At 40.8% G+C, this 20,773-nt stretch overlaps 1 protein-coding gene across 4 annotated transcripts in view; it reads left to right on the top strand.

The window, feature by feature from the left end:
- The window catches only part of ATP6V1H (ATPase H+ transporting V1 subunit H), a 111,400-nt gene extending 91,645 nt beyond the window's left edge, over positions 1–19,755 (top strand). For all 4 annotated transcript variants that reach the window (XR_007919035.2, XM_008255525.4, XM_008255526.4 and 1 more), the window contains one exon: positions 19,415–19,755. Coding sequence is in view for 3 of the 4 variants with exons in the window: in XM_008255525.4 (XP_008253747.1) it covers positions 19,415–19,475 (61 nt within the window). In the remaining variant the exon portion in view is untranslated. The remainder of the gene's footprint in view (positions 1–19,414) is intronic.
- The last annotated feature ends 1,018 nt before the right edge of the window (positions 19,756–20,773 follow it).

Genomic DNA, 20,773 nt, shown 5'->3' with positions numbered 1-20,773 from the left:
GGAGTGAGGAACCCAACAGGTTGGATGCAGAGAGCAAGAGAGAGGAGAGATGCTGTGTGGGAAAGCAGTCCATGTTATAGCCTTGCAGAGATGAGGGAGTGGGAGCAGTGAATCTCGTTAGAATGGGTGGAGTTGACGCTTGTGGTTGGGCCATTTGGTCACCTGACTCCTAGTAAGCCAGGCTGGAATCTGGAGAGGCCAAACTTATTGTGCAAGGAGGCGACTGGGCCAGAGCCTAAGATGGCATCTGGGGCTGAAGATGGTGCCTCAGATAAGATGGCAGCATTCACTAACACCTCCCTTTTATTTTTTATAAAGCAAGTATTATGTGGGATTACATTGGCCTCAAGAGCCCAGGATGGGTGGTGGGATGATGATCTCTATCTTCTAGAACCACTTCCTGTTGACATGGGGCGACAAGTTACTCTCTGCTGGTATGGGGCGATGTCTCAAGCCACAATCTCCTGGGTAGAGAGCCGAGTATACCCCTGTAGCAGTATTTGGTTGACTGCCTGGTTGGTGAAGGCTTTGGTTCCTTCCATTATCACTCCCTGTATAAGCATTTAAACAAACAAGGTAATATAAAGGCCAGGGTGAGAATAGCAGTCGGTGTTCCTAGGAGTGGCAGTAATAAAGTAATTTAAATTTTGTTTTACCTGGCCCGATTGATTAATAGCAACATTGTTCTCCCAGAAAAATACAAATTTTCCCTTTTTAGCTGTCATAGGATTTAAGGTCCACCTGTTCTATAGGACCACGCCTATTAGTGAGGTAATTTGGCTTTGGAGACCTCAGATGGCATCAGCTGAGGTCTCAGTGGACCTAGTGACCTCTTCTTGTAACTTTTGGAGTTTTTGGAGTCGGTTTGTCAAGATACCGTTGTGGCCCAAAGCTGTTCCTGAGATCACTACTGAGGAGAGGAAGGCTGTGAAGTTGATCCCAACCAAAACCAGGAGAAAGGCCATTCATCTCTTGTGGGTAGAAGGGTTTGTCTGTAGAAAAATTCTGCTACCTTCACAGTCACCCTGGGCTCCTATGGGGTGATGGTTGTAGTTGGGTGGTGGAGTCTGGGCTCTTTTAATCCTTGGTTGCCAGTCCTAGAAGGCCAACTCAGGGCATGGGTGGATTGGAAGGCCACTGACCTGATAGACAAGAGGACAGTCCACACCCAAATGGTCCTTCTGGTGACATTTAGGATAAGGACTCAGTGGGTCCCTAGAGTCAGGACATGTTGTGGCCCAGTGGCCCATTTGGTCACATTTAAAGCACAGACCCAGAGGACCCCTGCAGTCAGTGGGGCTGTTGGAGGCAGCAGGTTGTAGAAAGGCCTTTGCCAGCATTTGAAATTTGGCCTTTTGAGCTCTCTTCCCACCTCTAGCATTTTTGCCTGTGGAGTTAATAGGCCCCTCTTGAGCCACTTTAACTTTGCCTTTCTGGTGGATTTTCTTACACCAGCTAATAAGCAGGTAATGAAATGATTTCTGGCCATTAAGCCATTGGGAGAGTTATAATCCCAGTTGGGGTCTTGTCCCAGGGCCACATCTGCACCCATGGGGTTGGCAGGGTCAGTCTGCCCATCCCAAACTTGCCTTTGCTCCTCTGGGAAGACAGTGTTAGAGGAGGATCATGAGATAGGCAAGGGGAGTAGAAATGGACAAGGGCTGATTCTGAGATAAGGGCAAGCAGGAGACAGGGGGAGTGGAAACAGATGCCACTGCTTGGAATTCCTGGGTGGGAGGAGGAGGTACAGAGCAGCAAACGTAGAAGAAAGGCATTTTGGCTCTTCAGTGGGAACCTTGGAAGCTATGAGGACCTGAGCTGGAGGACATGAGGTGCAGAGAGAGCATTTATAGTGGAGATAGGAGAAGGCTTAGACATAGGAAATTTCCTTTCACTTTTCCAAATGCTCACAGAAGTGGTAGAGATTCCCCAGTAATGTTGGGGTTAAACGTACCATCAAGTGGCCATTTGGCCTGGTTGTTGAGGTCATAAATGGGCCACACTTGATTACCAAGAAAGATGAGGTGATGGCATTTGAGTTCTGGGGCCAATTGAAAAGAAATGAGATTACTTAAGAGACAGCTGAAGGGAGAATCAGACGGACGGAATGTGGCATGAGGAAGCTCCCATAGTGATTTGTGGTGGTTGGGCTGGTGGATAGCAGGTGTCCCAGAGATCATGGCAGTCTGACAAGGAGAGTAAGGGAGCAGAGGGTAGGGGTCGTCACCTGTACCTGCTGGAGCCCGGTGCACAAAGCCTGAAGAAGGGAAACAGGGGTTGAGTCATCACCCACATCTGCTATTGCCCAGGACACAAAGTCTGTAGAGGGGCACAAGGCCATAGGAGTTGTGGTACCAGGTACCAGGACTTTGGGGTGAAGTCACATAGACCCACAACCCATAGAAAGTCACAATGAGAGAATCCTCCACCCATCCCGTCTTACCACAAAATTGTGAAGGGCCTGTGTGTGGATGGAGAGCATAGTATTCAATGGCAAAGAAGGAGGTCCGAGGGTATGTTTTGTGGTTGGCAGGAATCCAGGAAGCAGCTCAGATCCCCAAGGGGACAGCAGGGTTGACAGGAGAAACTGGATCTGAGTCACAGCACCATTGAAAGGCCACCACAAAACGCAGCAAACACAGGAGTAAGGGAAAAAGTTTATTGTGGAGTTGGGGGTGGGTGGGGCGAGGGGACCTGACTGGCTGAAAGGAGAGAGCAAAAGAAAAAGAAGAGAGAGGCTGTGCAGGAAAGCACACCTTCTTGTAGCCTTGTAGGCATGAGGGGGTGGGAGCGGTGAATCCTGTTAAAGTGGGGGTGGAGTTGACGCTTGTGGTTGGGCCATTTGGTCACCTGACTCCTAGTAAGCCAGGCTGAATTCTGGAGAGGTCAAACTTACTGTACAAGATGGCGACTGGGCCAGAGCCTAAGATGGCATCTGGGGCTTAAGGTGGCACCTCAGATAGAATGGCACCATTTCACTAACATATATAAGAACAGAATTTTTTAAAAATATTATGACAAGTAGGAAGCAGTTAGTTTCCTGAAAATAAGAATTTTTAAAATATTTATTTATTTGAAAGTCAAAGTTACGGAGAGAAGAGGGAGAGAAAGAGTGGGAGAGAGGAAGAGAGGGAGAGAGAGAGAGAGAGAGAGAGAGAGAGAGAGATTATTTTGCTTTATATGACATTAAATGAAAGTAAATATGGTAAATTATGACATAAAATCAAGGTTGGTTGCTAAACACAAAAGAAAATATGTAAGTTTGCACAACAGAATATTTGCAGTTTTTGAAAGTATTGTTTTCTATGGCATAACATAGAGAAAACATTTTTTCAAAGATAGGTAACTAGTAGAGTGGCTCAGATTAATGTTTTTGAATGATTTTTGGGTAGATTTGAGTATAAGTTGTAATCTGCAATGTTTAAAAGAGAATTTTGGTTTACTCTGCATTTTGCTAATTAAAAATTTCTCCTAGTTTTTTTCTTCACTTCATGGCTTGTTGACAGTGGTACTGTTCTTCAAAGTTATCTGGTCATGTATTAGGGAGCTTCAACAAGTTTGTGGAAGTGCACATTCTGAAAAGAACTATGCATGGATTTCAAAAAATTTTTGTTAACAGAATGTTTTCTTTCTCTTTTCCATGAACTTTTTGAAGTACCTTTGTGTTATGCTTTTAGAAATATCATTAATATTTGATTTGAAATTTAAAAATCCTTTTTTAAAAGATTTATTTATTTATTTGAAAGTCAGAGTTACACAGAGAGAGGAGAGGCAGAGAGAGAGAGAGAGAGAGAGAGAAGAGAGAGAGAGGTGTTCCATCTGATGGTTCACTCCCCAACTGGCTGCAATGGCCGGAGCTGCGCCAATCTGAAGCCAAGAGCCAGGAGCTTCCTCCTGGTCTCCCATGCGAGTGCAGGGCCCAAGCACTTGGGCCATCCTCCACTGCCTTCCTGGGCCACAGCAGAGAGCTTGACTGGAAGAGGAGCAACTGGGACAGAATCCGGCGCCCCAACTGAGACTAGAACCCGGTGTGCCGGCGCCGCAGGCGGAGGATTAGCCAAGTGAGCCACAGCGCTGGCCATGTATCATTTATTATTAACCTTTATTTTGTTAGCTCTGGTCTCATGCCACAGTCAACCTTTGTGTTCATTTGCATGGATGAGAATTACAATTGGAGCAACAAATAATAGACAAGCTGTCAGGTGGGAATTGTGTCATCACTGTTGCATATTGAAATGAGCCACAGAGGAAACTTTTATACTTTTATTATTTAAAAATAATCTGAGTTTTACTGCTATCTGTGTGGATTTATTTAAGTTTTTTGTAACTAAACTATAAGCTAAGCATATTTTATCCAGGTTCACTGATCTAATCACATGCACTACCATTAAAACAAGTATGCCTGTATATATATTGATATTTTTATTCAAGAGAAGAAATCACCAGAAGGATAGGTTCAACTAATGGTGTAATAGAACCCACAGAACAGGCATAGCATAAACAAGGTAGATGTGTGTTTCCACCTCATATAAAAATATGGGACTGGGAAGTACTTGGATCTAGGTTTCTTCTAGCTAAGCCTGCTTCCATCCCTGTGGTGTGGTTCTTTGCTCCTTATAGGTTTTCCAGGCAGTGGGGAGGATCCTAGGAGGATCCAAGGAACTAGAAAAGTCATTGTTCTGGTAGTCTGTGTGCTGCACCAAAATTCTGGGGTTCTCTTACCAGGGAAGAAAGAGACAAGAGTATTAGGGAACAACTGGCAGGTTCTTATTTGGTTGTAAAATTTGCTCTGTGCTCTTGTGAATTAAAATGATAATTGTTTTGATTTTGACCCTTAGGACTTTGGGAGCCATATGACCCACCTCCCATGGGTAGATAATCAAGGAAGATGTAATTAGGCCTGGGGTTCATGACCTTTCACAACCTCCTCATCTATATAAGAGTTTAGAAAAATCATTTTTTTTAACTTTTATTTAATGAATATAAATTTCCAAAGTACAGCTTATGGATTACAATGGCTTCCCCCCAATCATAAATTCCCTCCCACCTCCAACCTTCCCCTTTCCTGCTCCTTCACCCCTTCCATTCACATCAAGATTCATTTTCAATTCTCTTTATACAGAAGATCAGTTTAGCATACATTGAGGAAAGATTTCAACAGTTGGCACCCACATAGAAAAACAAAGTGTAAAATACTGTTTGAGTACTAGATATAGCATTAAATCACAATGTACAGTCTTTAATCCATGTTGAGTGAATTTTTGTGTAAGGTGAAAGGTAGGGGTCTTGCTTCATGATTCTGCACGTGGAAATCCAATTTTCCCAGCACCATTTATTGAATAGACTGTCCTTACTCCAGGGATTGGTTTTGGATCCTTGATCAAATATGAGTTGGCTGTAAATGTTTGGATTGATTTCTGGTGTTTCAATTCTGTTCCATTGGTCTATCCATCTGTTTCTGTACCAGTACCATGCTGTTTTGATTACAACTGCCCTGTAGTATGTCCTGAAATCTGGTATTGTGATGCCTCCAGCTTTGTTTTTGTTGTACAAGACTGCTTTAGCTATTCGAGGTCTCCTGTGTCTCCATATGAATTTCAGCATCATTTTTTCCAGATCTGAGAAGAAGGTCTTCGGTGTCTTGATTGGTATCGCATTGAATCTATAAATTGCTTTTGGGAGAATGGACATTTTGATGATATTGATTCTTCCAATCCATGAGCATGGAAGATTTTTCCATTTCTTGGTATCCTCTTCTATTTCTTTCTTTAAGGTTTTGTAATTTTCATCGTAGAGATCTTTAACGTCCTTGGTTAAGTTTATTCCAGGTATTTGATTGTTTTTGTAGCTATTGTGAATGGGATTGATCTTAGAAGTTCTTCCTCAGCCATGGCATTGTCTGTGTATAGAAAGGCTGTTGATTGTTGTGGATTGATTTTATATCCTGCTACTTTGCCAAAATCTTCTATGAGTTCCAATAATCTCTTAGAGTTCTTTGGGACCCCTAAATAAAGAATCATATCATCTGCAAAGAGGGATAGTTTGAGTTCTTCCTTCCCAATTTGTATCCCTTTAATTTCTTTTTCTTGCCTAATAGCTCTGGCTAGCACTTCCAGAACTATGTTAAATAGCAGTGGTGAGAGTGGGCATCCCTGTCTGGTACCAGATCTCAGTGGAAATGCTTCCAACTTTTCCACATTCAATAGGATGTTGGCCGTGGGTTTTTCATAGATTGCTTTGATTGTATTGAGGAATGTTCCTTCCATACCCAGTTTGCTTAGAGTTTTCATCATGAAAGGGTGTTGTATTTTATCAAATGCTTTCTTGGCGTCTCTTGAGATAATCATATAGTTTTTCTTCTGCAGTCTGTTAATGTGGTGTATCACATTGATTGATTTGCGAACATTAAACCATCCCTGCATACCAGGGATAAATACCACTTGGTCTGAGTGGATGATCTTTCTGATGTGTTGTTGCATTCTATTGGCGAGAATTTTATTGAGGATTTTTGTATCTATGTTCATCAGGGATATTGGTCTGTAATTCTCTTTCAATGCTGCATCTTTTTCTGGCTTAGGAATTAAGGTGATGCTGGCTTCATAGAAAGAATTTGGGAGGATTCCCTCTTTTTCGATTGTTCTGAATAGTTTGAGAAGAATTGGAGTCAGTTCTTTAAATGTCTGGTAGAATTCAGCAGTGAATCCATCTGGTCCTGGGCTTTTCTTTGTTGGGAGGGCCTTTATTACTGTTTCAATTTCTGTCTCATATATGGGTCTGTTTAGGTTTTCTATGTCTTCCTGGTTCAATTTAGGTAGGTTGCATGTGTCCAGGAATCTATCCATTTCTGATAGGTTTCCCTGTTTGCTGGCATACAAGTCCTTGTAGTAATTTCTGATGATTCTTTTTATTTCTGTGGTGTCTGTTGTTACGTTTCCTTTTTCATCTCTGATTTTATTGATTTGGGTCTTTTCTCTTCTTTTTTTAGTTAGTTGGGCCAATGGGGTGTCAATTTTGTTTATTTTTTCAAAAAACCAGCTCCTCGTCTGGCTGATTTTTTGTAATGTTTTTTTGGATTCAATTCTGTTGATTTCTTCTCTGATTTTAATTATTTCTCTTCTCCTACTAGATTTGGGTCTGGTTTGCTGTAGATTTTCTAGATCCTTGAGGTGAATTGAAAGCTCATCTATTTGGTGCCTTTCCAATTTCTTGATGTAGGCACCTATTGATATAAACTTTCCTCTTAACACTGCTTTTGCTGCGTCCCATAAGTTTTGGTATGTTGTGCTGTTATCCTCATTTACTTCCAGAAAATTTTTGATTTCTCTTTTGATTTCTTCTATGACCCATTGTTCATTCAGGAGCATGTTGTTCAATCTCCATGTGTTTGCGTATGCTCTAGGGATTCCTGAGCTGCTAATTTCCAACTTCATTCCACTGTGGTTCTAGAAGCTGCATGGTATGATTCTAATTCTTTTGAATTTGCTGAGACTTGCTTTATGGCCTAGAATGTGGTCAATCCTAGAGAAGGTTCCATGTACTGCTGAGAAGAATGTAAAATCTTTAGCTGTAGGATTGAAAGTTCTGTAGATATCTGTTAGATCCATTTGGGCTATAGTGTCGTTTAAATCTACTGTATCCTTGTTGATCTTCTGTCCTGTTGATCTGTCTATTTCTGAGAGTGGAGTATTGAAGTCCCGCAGTACTATTGTATTGGGGTCTAAGTCTCGCTTTAAGTCCCTTAACAAATCTTTTAGATAAACTGGTGCCCTGTAATTAGGTGCATATACATTGATAATTGTTATATCTTCCTGTTGAATTGATCCCTTAATCATTATATAGTGTCCCTCTTTGTCTCTCTTAAAAGTTTTTGTGGTAAAGTTTATGTTGTCCGATATTAAGATAGCTACGCCCGCTCTTTTTTCATTTCTGTTGGCATGGTATATCTTTTTCCAGCCTTTCACTTTCAGTCTGTATGGATCTTTGTTGGAAAGATGTGTTTCTTGTAAGCAGCAAATAGATGGGTTTTGTTCCTTAACCCAATCAGCCAATCGGTGTCTTTTAACTGGATAGTTCAGGCCATTAATGTTCAATGTGACTAATGATAAGTGGTAACTTTGCCCTGCCATTTGCCAAAGATAAGTTCTAATATATGCTTTGAATTCCCTGTGATCTTTTGCTATGAGGTTTCCTTCATTTACCTTCTTTCATATTGAGGACCGTGTTTCTGTGTTTCTGTGTGTAGCACATCTTTAAGCATCTTTTGCAGGGCTGGACGAGTGGCGACAAATTCTTTCAATTTCTGTTTGCTATGAAAAGTCTTTATTTCACCTTCATTCACAAATGAGAGCTTTGCAGGATATAATATTCTGGGCTGGCAGTTTTTCTCTCTTAGTACCTGGGCTATATCTCGCCATTCCCTCCTAGCTTGTAGGGTTTCTGATGAGAAGTCAGCTGTGAGTCTGATTGGAGATCCTCTGAGAGTAATCTGACATTTCTCTCTTGCACATTTTAGGATCTTTTCTTTATGTTTCACTGTGGAGAGTTTAATTACAACGTGTCATGGTGAGGATCTCTTTTGGTCGTGTTTATTAGGGGTTCTGTGAGCTTCCTGTACTAGGATTTCTCTGTCCTTCTCCAAACCTGGGAAATTTTCTGCTAGTATCTCACTAAAAAGGCCTTCTAATCCTTTCTCCCTCTCCATGCCTTCAGGAACTCCTAGAACCCAAATGCTGGGTTTTTTAATAGTATCCTGCAGATTCCCGACAATATGTTTTAGGTTTCTAATTTCCTCTTCTCTTCTTTGGTCTGACTGTATCCTTTCCTGTGCTCTGTCTTCTAAGTCTGATATTCTCTCTTCTGCTTCACCCATTCTGTTTTTAAGGCTCTCTAATGTGTTTTTCATTTGATCTATTGAATTCTTCACTTCATTATGATTTCTCGTCACTATCACAGTTTCCTGTTCCTAGTGGATGTTTCATTTCATTTTGATTCCTCCTTAATATTTCATTTTCACGAGAGAGATTTTCTATCTTGTCCACTAAGGATTTCTGTAGTTCAAAAATTTGTTTTTGAGAACTTCTTAATGTTCTTATCAATTTTTTGAGATCTGCTTCTTGCATTTCTTCTATGTCATCACCTTCATAATCTTGAATTGGGGTGTCTTTTTCATTTGAGGGCGTCATAGTGACTTCCTTGTTTTTATTACCTCGGTTTTTGCATTTGTTATTTGGCATATTGGAGATGTTTGGTTTATTCACTGTGGTACTTTTTCTTGTTATACTATGACTCTAGATTAAGTGGACTGTCTGGTTTTGATGGAGCCTTAGAGGCTTGAGATGGGTGTGGCCTGAGAGCTCTGTTTGGTGTGCCAAAGGTGACACTCCCAGGTTAGGCGTGGTAGATCTCTCTCTCTCTCTTTCTTTCTTTTTTTGATTCAAAAGGGAAGTAATTCCGCACAGCTGAATGAAGTTGGAGGTAGTTAGCAGGCAAATGATATACCCACAGGAGCCAGAGATCGGAAGCTCTTTCCCAAGGACCACACCGGGAATCTGTTCTGCCCTCAGAGAGGGCTCAAATTCTCCTTCAGTCTCCCACTGGGTTGCCAAAGTTACGGAATTGCAGCGTCTCTGGAGAGTACTCACATGAATTCCGTGAGTTCTCTCCCCCACCGTCTCTTTTTTCACAGTCTCAGTTCAGTAGCACCACAAATTCACTAGGTCATAATCTCCTGTTAATTCACCCCACCCAGAGTCAGGTTTTTCTGCTAGGCTTAGGGCCAGTGCAGACCTGAGGTCGCTCTGCTTATGACGTATGTCCAAGATGGCGCCTGCTCTTTGTCTTGCTCACCTTTAAGAGGTGAGCAGAGAGACAGAAACCCGTGTCCGTATTGGTCACTTTTTTTTTTTTCTCTCTCTCTCTCTTCTAGTTAGCCTGGTGAACTTTCCCCCCCCGGGGGTCATTCCCTCTAGTCTCCTCTTTCCGCTTGCCTGCCGGTGTGTCAAGCTATTGAGGTTTGGCTCACCTCGCGTTCCAGCGCTGGTGTGTGGAGTCTGCCACTGGTGTCCCGAACTGTGGGCTCCCACGCTCTCCACGCAGGTCCACTGTGAATCACTAGTTCCGGAAGAGTTTCTTCTGCTGTTTCTTCCCCTACTCTTCCTTGAACCTGCAGTATCTCCACTTTTATTAAACTGTCTCTTCTGGACTATCAGTGTGCTCCCTTCCTATTCCACCATCTTGCCTGACACTACAAGATAGATTTTCTATCCTGTCCATTAAGGATTTCTGTAGTTCAAGAATTTGTTTTTTGAGAACTTCTTAATGTTCTTATCAATTTTTTGAGATCTGCTTCTTGCATTTCTTCTATCTCATCTTCTTCATGATCTTGAATTGTGGTGTCTTTTTCATCTGGGGGCATAATAGTGTCTTCCTTGTTCTTGTTACCTCTGTTTTTGCATTTGTTGTTTGGCATTGTGGAGATACTCTTTGGTTTCTTCACAGTGGTGCTTTTTCTCGTTATACTATGACTCTAGATTGAGTGGACTATCTGCTTTTGATGGATCCTTAGAGGCTGTGATGGGTGTGGCCAGGGAGCTCTGTTTGGTTCTTCAGGTTTAAGGGTGTGTCAAAGGTGACTCATCTAGATTGTTCTCTCTCGCTCTCTTTTGTATTTTTTTTTTTTTGACTCAGTTGGGAAGTAATTCCACACAGCTGAGTGGAATTGAGGGTAGTTGATGTATGAAGTCTGGCTCCTATGTGTATTCATCTGTTCTACCGCTGGAACCACACACAGAGTTTATGCAGCCCTCAGTGTGGTCTCGAATTTCTCCACAGTCTCTCACGGGGTTGCCAAGGTTACCGAGTTTGTGTACTCGGTGAGTTCTCTTGCTTCCCCCTCAGATTTTCACAGTCTCAGTTCGTTAGCTCCACCCTTTCACAAGGTCCTAGCCACCTGGTATTTCTCCCCACCAGAGTCAGTTTTTTCTGCTTGGCTGATGGCGGGCGCCGCTTTATGTATGTCCAAAATTGGTGTCTGCTCTTTGTCTTGTTTGGCTTTGTAAGGTGAGTGGAGAGAGAGGCTAGTGTCCGTGCTGGTTCCCCTTATTTATTTATTTATTTATTTATTTTTTCTCTCCTCCAGTCAGCCTGGTGAACTTTCCCCAGTGGGGCTTCAAGCCTCGTTCCCTCTAGGCTTTTTCTGCCTTTCCCCGCCAATGTCTCGGGTTATCGAGGTTTTTGTCTCACCTCCACTTCCAGCGCTGGCGCGCAGACTCTGCGGCTGGGCTTCCACGCGGTGGGCAACCTTGCTCTTCCCATAGGTCCTCCGTGTCACATCCACTAGATCTGGAAGAGTTTCCTCTGCGATTTTTTCCTGAGTCTTTTCCTGAGACTACAGTAACTCCACTTTTATTAAACTATCTTTTCCAGGACTATCAGTGCGCGCCCTCACTATTCTGGCATCTTGCGGGAAATCCCTAGAAAAATCATTTGTAATCCTTGCACGTTAATACTTAGTAATTCTTACAGCATAGATATTGCCAATAATTTTTATGTTTAAATGTTTAGAAATTAAAACCACTGAACTGGTTATACCACTTCTATTGAATTATTAACTGAAAAATACCTGATTATGGGTTCTATTTAAATGAAATTCATTTTAATTTAATTTGAATACTGTTTTTTGACACACAAGTTCAATGGTTGTTGGCAGGTCTATACTTATGACATTTATATTAGATTTCCAAATATGAACAAATCTAAATTTTCTGGATATCCCTTTTTGGCAGGGAAAGCTAGATTGTTCATCCTGTGGTGGAAGGTGACAAACATACTTCATTATCATAATATGGGGAAAGGATTTGTGACCATGTGGAAAATGGGCCTGGTCCAGACCTGTGAAGGTTCTTGGCTGAGAGCTGTTAACTGCTAGGAGGAAGTAGGCAGTAAAGGTACTTTGGGAAGATGGGATGGGGATGTTCCAGGAAGGGAGAGCCATGAATTTGTATATGTTGAGTTAGAAGACCTTGACCCAGCTGGAGTGTTACCAGTGGTTCCAAATCACTGGCATCTTGTTAAGAAACTAAAAATAAGGTTAGAGACATCCACAGTGACCCAATCATGACAAACCATCTTGGCTGAGATGAGAAATTTGATTACTTTCTGAAAGCTATGGAAAACTACCAAGTGACTGTAAAAATTAAATCAAGACTATTTGAGAGACAGTGGAAGCCCTTGGATTGGATAGGATAAGACTGGAGGAAAAACACCATTAAGGAGGCTGCAGATTTAAGCTACACTGTACAGTATGAGCATATCCACTGAGTAAGGCAGGAGCAAGGGTTGGAGAGGATAGGATGGGCTCAGTATATTGAGGAAATAGACTGTAAGACCTGAAGACCAGTTGGATGTGGGGAAAATAAGACAAGGGAGACTAACAATTCCCCAGGTTTTTCGCTGATATTCTTAGTTACCAAAAAGAATCAGAGAAACCAAAGCTTGTTGCTTGTGTGTAGTGTGCCAGTGTTTTATAACTTGCTTCATTCTTTAATTAGCTCTGAAACCCATTTTAGGTTATAATTCATATTGAAGAAACAATTAGCTGACATGGTTTTGTTTATTTTAGATCTTTTGCATATCTCGGGGGAAATGATTCCCAAAGAATACTTTTGTAAGCCAGGAGTCTTTTAAGTTTAATTATAAAATAGTTTATTTAATTCTACTTCCACCCCTATCATTAAAACATTGAACTCGCTTCCTAAAATATTGATTCTTTACCATGGATTTAATTGAACATTCTTGTGTTATAAGCAGAGTATAATTTTTTTTAAAGTTACGTTTTTGTTTGAGCAGGTATGTGGAAGTAGAGTGGCTGTCTCTACTGGGGTTTGAGCACTTTGCACGTTAAGGAGAAGAATGCACCCTTTTAAAGGGTCTAGGATCCTTGTAGGATTCTTCAGCTTCTTTTCATTTTATAGTCATTCAGCTCTTAGTTTATGCCAGGCTCTGATCTGAGTAAGATGGATCAGATACCCTCTCTGCGCTCAGGTACTTAGTCTAGCATTCTAAATATCCTTAAGAAAAAGGAGTCTGTAGTTCAAGTGGACTTTGCTTTCCTGCTGTCTTTGTAACAAGTTTAAAATAAACTTTCTCTTTAAAAGTCATTATAACAACATAGCCCTACCTATCTCCCACTGTGCACATTGTGTAACTGGATTTGTATATATTGTGGTCATTGAGGGGCATGCTGTGCATATTGCTTGTGGTTGTAACTACTTGCTGATCAGGAACCAGCATTTTGAAGAGGAAGTGGAGTGTTTACTGCCAGTTTTAGCTTTTTGAGAGGTTCAGGTTCTATGCAACCATAGATTACAAACAGGATGACCTGTATTACTAAGATACTGCTGGTGTAGGGATAGCACTGGTAGATCAGGTAAGCAGGTACAAAACTAACTTGTTACTGAGAACTTAAATACAACTGCTTTTAAAATGTGTGCTTTTGTTTCTGATTTGCTATAACTTGCATAAGTAGACTATTTCTTAGGATCACTAATTGTTTTTAAAGATTTTATTTATTTATTTAAGAGGTAAAGTTGTAGACAGAGAGAGGGAGAGGCAGAGAGACAAGTCTTCCATCCATTGGTTCATTCCCCCAAATGGCCGCAATGGCCAGAGCTGGGCTGATCCTAAGCCAGGAGCCATGAGCTTCTTCTGGATCTCCTATGTGGATGCAGGGACCTAGGCACTTAGGTCAGCTTCTGCTGCTTTCCCAAGCCATTAGCAGAGAGCTGGATCTGAAGAGGAGCAGCTAGGACATGAACCCATGCCCGTATGGGATGCCAGTGCTGCAGACAGAGTCTTAGCCTACTATGCTGCAGTGCTGGCCCCAGGATCACTGACTGTTTAAAAAAATTCCATGAATCACCTCTTTAGGAATTCTGCTAATCTGTCAATCTTTGAATCTTGATGCTATTAGAAAAGAAAATGGCCAGTGATTATGAAAATATATTTGAGAATATAAATTGAGGGTTCACATAGAAATGTTCTTGCACTTACTCTGCTTAAATCTACACAATAATAGCTCTACAGCCAGTAGGAAGTAGAATAATGTACTAGGAGGCAGTAGTGTGTAGTGATTAAAACTGAATTTTAAAGTCAGGCAAAATTGAGCAGATATGTTGTCTGCTAATAATTGGTTTTCCTAACTTTATATGTCATTTATCATTGCTAAACTCTAGCTGTTTATTTATAAAATGGGATTCATTTATATTTATGGATATTATTGTGAAGAAAATTTATTTCAAGCAAGTAGCACAGTGTTTAAATAAATAGCAAACACTAAGGAATAGTTTGTATTGTGATGTTAAATACTATATTACTGAGTTTAAAATATTGTGGAAACTGGCTATACAGTACTTACTTTTGGAATTTAAATGTTTCTATAAATTGGATGCAAATAATTTTTATGTGCTCACTTTTTACATAGGAAAAGCTATTTTTTTCAGTTCATAAAAACAAAATTTGCTTTATGTTTAATATTCAAAATCCAGATAAAGTAGGGGGAATTACTAAATTCATTAACTAAACTATAGTGAGTTAGCATTAAGACAGTAATTATAAAATTGTTTACACTATTTTTCTCTTTACCAAATATAAATTAGAATTATAAAAAACTACAAAGTTCATATTTTCTAAGATAAATTGTTTTTGTACATTTGAAAACAAGATTTTATTAATGCTCTGTATTATACTAACTTGTTTCCAAAGCAGAATAGGTAAAAGTTATGACAAATAGATCAAATAAAATGCACTTTTATTAATTATTATGATAAACATGCAGAAAACTGGGGTTTAGAATTCTGGGAACACTATGATTTTAGTTATGAAAAATTTACATACTGAAAGAAAACTAGGGAAAATAGTACAAAAATACTATTAATAGTGGGTTTTCTGTTGAACTTTTGTGGGAGTCAAGGCAAAAGAAAAATAAGACTTTGGATTTTTGTTGCCTGATATGTTTGTTAGTCAAAAATTCATTTTTTTTCATGCCACTAAATTTTATAGGTAAACTTACCAAGTGCTTTTTAGCACTAAACTATATAGCTGAAGTTACCATGTGTTTCAAACTACACAGGTGAAGTTAACAGGTCACACTCTATCAGTCAGTATCTTCAAGTACAGTTTTAAAGAAAGAACATTTGAGTCTTGAAACAACTAAGGAACTATGACAGTGTGGCTTACCTGTACATAACACATTGAAGGCCTTTCTGATATTCTGAGTTAATGATGCTTCCTGGTGCCTTAGCTTCTAGAAATCAGAATGGAAGCCAGATAGCAAACATTATCTTCAGCCTCTGTCCCATCTCAGCTGCTTCATGGTGCCTTATAGGACTGGCAAGCAGCTTTTCAGTATTTCTTAGGGAGATGCAGACACTTTTGCACCAGATGGTGTGATCTCTTTGTGAACTGTTTTTGGATTCTTAACAAGGCAAGTTGATGTTTAGACTACTCCTTTTTTTCAGTTTCAGAGATGTTGGGATTCCAAAATATTTCAGTTAGGGATGAAATCAAAGAGAAACATTTATACTTCTCAGATTATGGTTTGTAGGTAGTAGAAGTGAAGATTTGACTTCTGAAGATTGCTGATATAAGTCAGGCTCCTTTTCAGTGAATTGTAAGTGGAATTTTTGTTGGTCATCTTCACGTGTATAAAGAAAGATTGACTCAGTACTCAGATAATTCTTTTAAAACATCTCTTCCTGAGTCCTTTGTTATAATTATAACCCCTAAAGTAAAATCCATACTAATTTTTTCTTTTGTCTTAATAGTAATGTAACTTTAATCTGAAGAAATATTCACACCTTCTAGTTGTCTTCCAATCTGAAAAACAGAAAACAGCATCTATTTTCTGCACCTTTCCAGGCTCTTTTTGGAAACTGGCAGCTGTCCTAGGGAAGGGAGCACCTACTTCACCAGGGGCATAAAACAATGAAAGGGGATAATGTGTGGATGTCCTGAAGTAAATGTTCTGTGAGAGCTTGTGATTCAGTGGGAATGGTGGTAGCCAGTCTGTATTCTCAATCCTCAGTTCGTGTTGTTAAACTTCACTGTGCCTGGGGTCACTGGGATTCAGAGGCAGGACTTGTGTCCTTTCATCTTGGGAATGTTATCATTGATGATAGGTAGCATTTGGGCCCAGGGGAGCAGATTATGACACTTTATAAGCCAAGTTCAAAGGAGTCAGTTTCCTTCCAACCCTTGTGTATATTAAGTCCTTTGCTTGCTTTTTTTTTTTCAACTTAGATTTATTTGAAAGGTAGAGTGACAAGAAGAGCAAAATGGTGTAGGCTGTGGCTTAAGTTTCTACACCACAACAGCAGTTCCAGTCCTTTTCCATAGTACAGGATCTTTTCCACGTGAGCACTAGTCAGCTCCCTCCAGTATTTTAACAACCCACACACCACACCAAACATGGTGATTTTAAGAACCCTTCAGGAGATTTGATTAGTTTCTCTATGCCTACTGTCTGGATTCTTCGTTTGATTGGCCTTTGTCATTTTGTGATCTATATTTCCACAAGTTCAGCTCACGAAGTTCCATGTGGGGCCCTTGGCCTCTAAGTTGTCAGTTGCATCATTTATGTCTATCTGTGTCCCTGTCTTTCCCCCAAATACTAAATTATATAGACTCCTTGGCAGACAGAGGAAAGGAGACTGTGATTTTTCCACAGGTTATGCAGAAGGAGATGCCTCTGGTATGCACCTGTATATATGGAAAAAATGAGAGTGTAGGAGAGGCTGTTGTCCAAATGTATACTTTTGGCCAGGAGAACAAATGGAAGAAGATGAACAGGAAAGGAGCTGTGATTTGCTTTATCTCTAAATTCTCTGCTAGAACAACTCACCTCCTTGTTGTTGAAATACCCTCCTGCCTTGACCCTCCTTCAGTAATGCCCTGTTTGGGAATCAGTGATTTTCCCCAGCTCCAAGAATTCACTCTTGTTCCCTAAATATTGGTTCAGTCTGGTAGGGGAATGAGCCAGGCTTTAAATATCTGGAGGCCTCTGTGTGTGACGAAACCCGTGAGGACCTTTTGTGTCACTTAGCAGTTCACAGTGTGAGCTCCTAGAGGCATTGCTACGTCCTCTTGCCAGGTGTCTAGGAAACTTACATCTTAGGACAAGGTCCTTGACATTGGTCCTTTATGGCAAGAACCATGGCTGAGGAATTGAAGGCAGCACAAAGTCTTTAAGTTCCCTGTTTACATTTTTTTTCTAAGAAACCACACTAAACAGAGGAGCATTCAAAGTCAGAATATTTGAAGAGCCCCTTGAAGTGCATATATCTAAATTCAGGCTTAATTACTTATGTACATTTAGAAAAAGCTAATGCAAGATCTGGAAATTGTGTGGTAAATGTCATCACCCCACCCTGCAGCCACCCACCCTAAGAACACCAACCTTGGCAGCACAGATACGTCTTAGTTTCAGGCCTTCCCAGAGGAGCATCATGAACAGTTGTCGTAAACTCTTGCAATTTTCCTTCTAATGAAGTTTATAGGATGGCTTTCCTTTTAATCTTTACATAAATTAGACATTGCTATTTACAGAATAATTTACAGAATTAAGATTCCATTGCCTAATTATGTTGGGTAGTTGCTAGTAACATGAAACTATTATACACTTTGATGTGACACCCCAAATTAGTGAGTCAGTCATCAGAACTTTCCTGTAAGGATAAAAAAAGATCATAAACCATTTTCATGTCAGCCTCCCAGCGTCTGCAACCACCATTCACTTTCTTCAGCCTTTAAGGGATCTGGGACATCTCACAAGTAGGGATTTCCTTCTTCCTTCTCCTATACCACTGCATGTCATTTTCCCCTTTCCTGTTGTGTGGGCTTCTTGCTTTTCTCAGTCTTGTTTCCTATCTTAGTGCTCTGAACTAGGCTGTAACAGCAAAGTACAGTGCATAGCAGGTGGAACACACAGGTTATTCCTTTTTCCTTATTCAGGCCTCTCTGGAGAAAGGAAGAGTAGCAATTTTCACTAGACACTGATGGCACCCAAAGTTTCCTAGTGGGGCACAAACAAGAAGAGGTGTGGCATAGCAGGTTAAGCTGCTGTCTGTGGTGCCAGCATCCCATATGAGTGCAAGTTCAAGTCCCAACTGCTCCACTTCCTACCCAGGTCCCCATTAATGCACCTGGGGAAACAGTAGAAGGTGTGTGGGGCCCTTGCCCCCAAGTAGGAGGCCTGGATAACGCTCTTGGCTTCCACCTGGCCCAGCCCTGGCCATTGCAGCCATTTTGGGGGTGAACCAATAGGATCTCTCTCTCTCTCCCTCTCTCTCTCTGTATGTCTCCTCTGCTTTTCAAATAAATAAATACATAAATAAATAGAAGCGATGGAATGGCTGGTTGAAAGGCAGGAGGGGATGGTGCTGACTCATGCTGCCTGCTGCTTATCCTGGGCCATCACACACAGTACCTCTGAACCCTTGCAGGGACATTGTGACCCCTGGGGCTAGAATGTCTATGAAGTGAAGGAGCTGGAATGCAAACCTAGGTCTCCGAAACATGTTTTCTTCTTTTTTATAAAAGGGAATATTTTTCATAGTCTTAAAAAATATTTTTCTGGGCTCTTGTTAGTTAGTTCTAAAGAAAAGTTTGGGCAACTCCTTCACAGGCTAGAAAAAGATTATTTTTTTGTCCTGGACTGAATAGAAGCATCTGTATGTTACATAGAGCTAAATTGTGGGTACATAGTCAGTTTTTTTCTCTGAAGGAGACTGCTCCAAGGTGCTGTTGCTCCATGTGTAGAGTGGGCATCCCATCACTCAGCGCTTGTGATGGTTCTGGGGGTTCAGTGCAATTGGCTTCGTGCAGGCGTTCGGCCGAGCCATGCAAAATGAGTGCACCTCACAGTTTCTGTTAGATCTGTGATCCTGATGTTACTCTCAGGCCTCCCCTTCCTGTGCGTGCAGGTTCCCCCAAGGGTGCAGATGGGTGTGTTCTCTAGCATCAGGAAATGTGCTTTCCATGTAGGAGGCCACTTGGAATCATAATTCAGTTGATTTTTTTGAACTTCTAAAATTGAGGAAGTGGCAGTGGTAATAAACAAAACTTTCATCTGAACAGGAAAGTAGACTTTCCTCGGGAAATCTGCTCACATTGCCTTGTGATCATTCATGCTTGCAGAATTACTAGTTGTGTGTCATGACTTACTTTTATAGGGTACAAAGAGTAGAGTCCATATAGTACAAGTACTTTTGAAATGTGGAAAATTTAGTTTGCTAGGGCTATTTTATTACTAACTTTCAGATGTTAAAATAAGTCTATAATGACAGTGTATTTGTGTTTCAATTTTGAAAGTGTTCCTTAAATTCTAATTTGCTTCTGTCATTTCATTCTTATTTTTTAGGGAATATCTCGGCAAACAGCTTCAATCAGAGCAGCCTCAGACTACTGCTGCACGGAGTTGAGCGCTGCCTCTCAGCCCCCTTATCTGTGGCAGAGCACCTGGAGTGGGGACCTCAGTGTTTAGGGTTGAGAATGAATCACTTTTCATTTTGCTAGTATTTTTCTTCCATCGTGTGGCTTTTCTCAGTGCTATTTTCAAAAACAAGTGTTTGGTCTTTAAGTTGTAAAAAAGTTGCTGCTTTCTGTATCTAAAGAAAATACTACTGTTATATATACTGCTTGCAATTCCTGTATTTATTGTTCTCTGGAAATGAATATAGTTATTAAAGGATTCTCACTCCAGACGTGTCATTTTGTGTTACTTCTTCCTGACTTGGAACAAAAGTCACCTGTTGTCCTTTTTCAAAGCAAATTGAAAGAATTTTTCTTGCAAGGTATTTAATGGCAAGTAAATGTTTTGAAGTTATCTATCATCCAACTATCCATTATCTGTAACATACGTCCATCTATCTGTCCACCTGTCAGTCATCCATCCCTCATCTCTAATGTCTGTCTCTTCATGTCTACTCTATCAGCTATCTGTACACACACTGTATCTGTTACTTAGAGTTAGCAATATTTAGAGAGCCTTAAAATCTTCTCCTGGTCTCCCATGGGGTGCAGGGCCCAAGTACTTGGGCCATCCTCCACTGCACTCCCTGGCCACAGCAGAGAGCTGGCCTGGAAGAGGGGCAACCGGGACAGAATCCGGCGCCCCGGCCGGGACTAGAACCCGGTGTGCCGGCACCGCAAGGTGGAGGATTAGCCTAGTGAGCCGTGGCGCCGGCCGAGCCTTAAAATCTTAAATTAATTTTTAACATGATGTTATGGTGTAAAAGTTTTGCTTTTGAGCTCAATGAAAAGTTTTAGCTTTAGATTAATTTCATTGATTTTCTATATATCTTTAAAAAGATTTATTTATTTGAAAGGCAGAATAGCAGAGAGGGAGAGAAAGAGAGATCTTTCCTCCACTGGTTTACTCCCCAAATGGCCACAATAGCCAAATCTGGGCCATCCTTCAGCAAGGAGCCAGAAACTCCAACCTGGTCTCCCACAAGCACTTGGACCATCATCCACTGCCTTCTCAGGCACATTAGTAGGAAGCTGGGTTAGAAGCAGGTAGCTGGGGCCCAAACCAGCATTTCAATATGGGATCCTGGTGTCACAACCAGCAGTTTAACCTTCTGTGCTGTAGTGCCAGTCCTGATTTTCTGTATTTTTATCCTTGGTTTTAATGCCTAAAGTTTGTTCTGTTGCTATACTTTTTGACTTAACTATTGCCAGTAAATATTTTATTTTTCCCCTTCCCCTTTTTTTCTAG

This window comes from Oryctolagus cuniculus, chromosome 6 (assembly GCF_964237555.1).
Source record: "Oryctolagus cuniculus chromosome 6, mOryCun1.1, whole genome shotgun sequence".
Taxonomy (NCBI): Eukaryota; Metazoa; Chordata; class Mammalia; order Lagomorpha; family Leporidae; genus Oryctolagus; species Oryctolagus cuniculus.
This window is presented reverse-complemented; position numbering and strand designations above follow the sequence as displayed.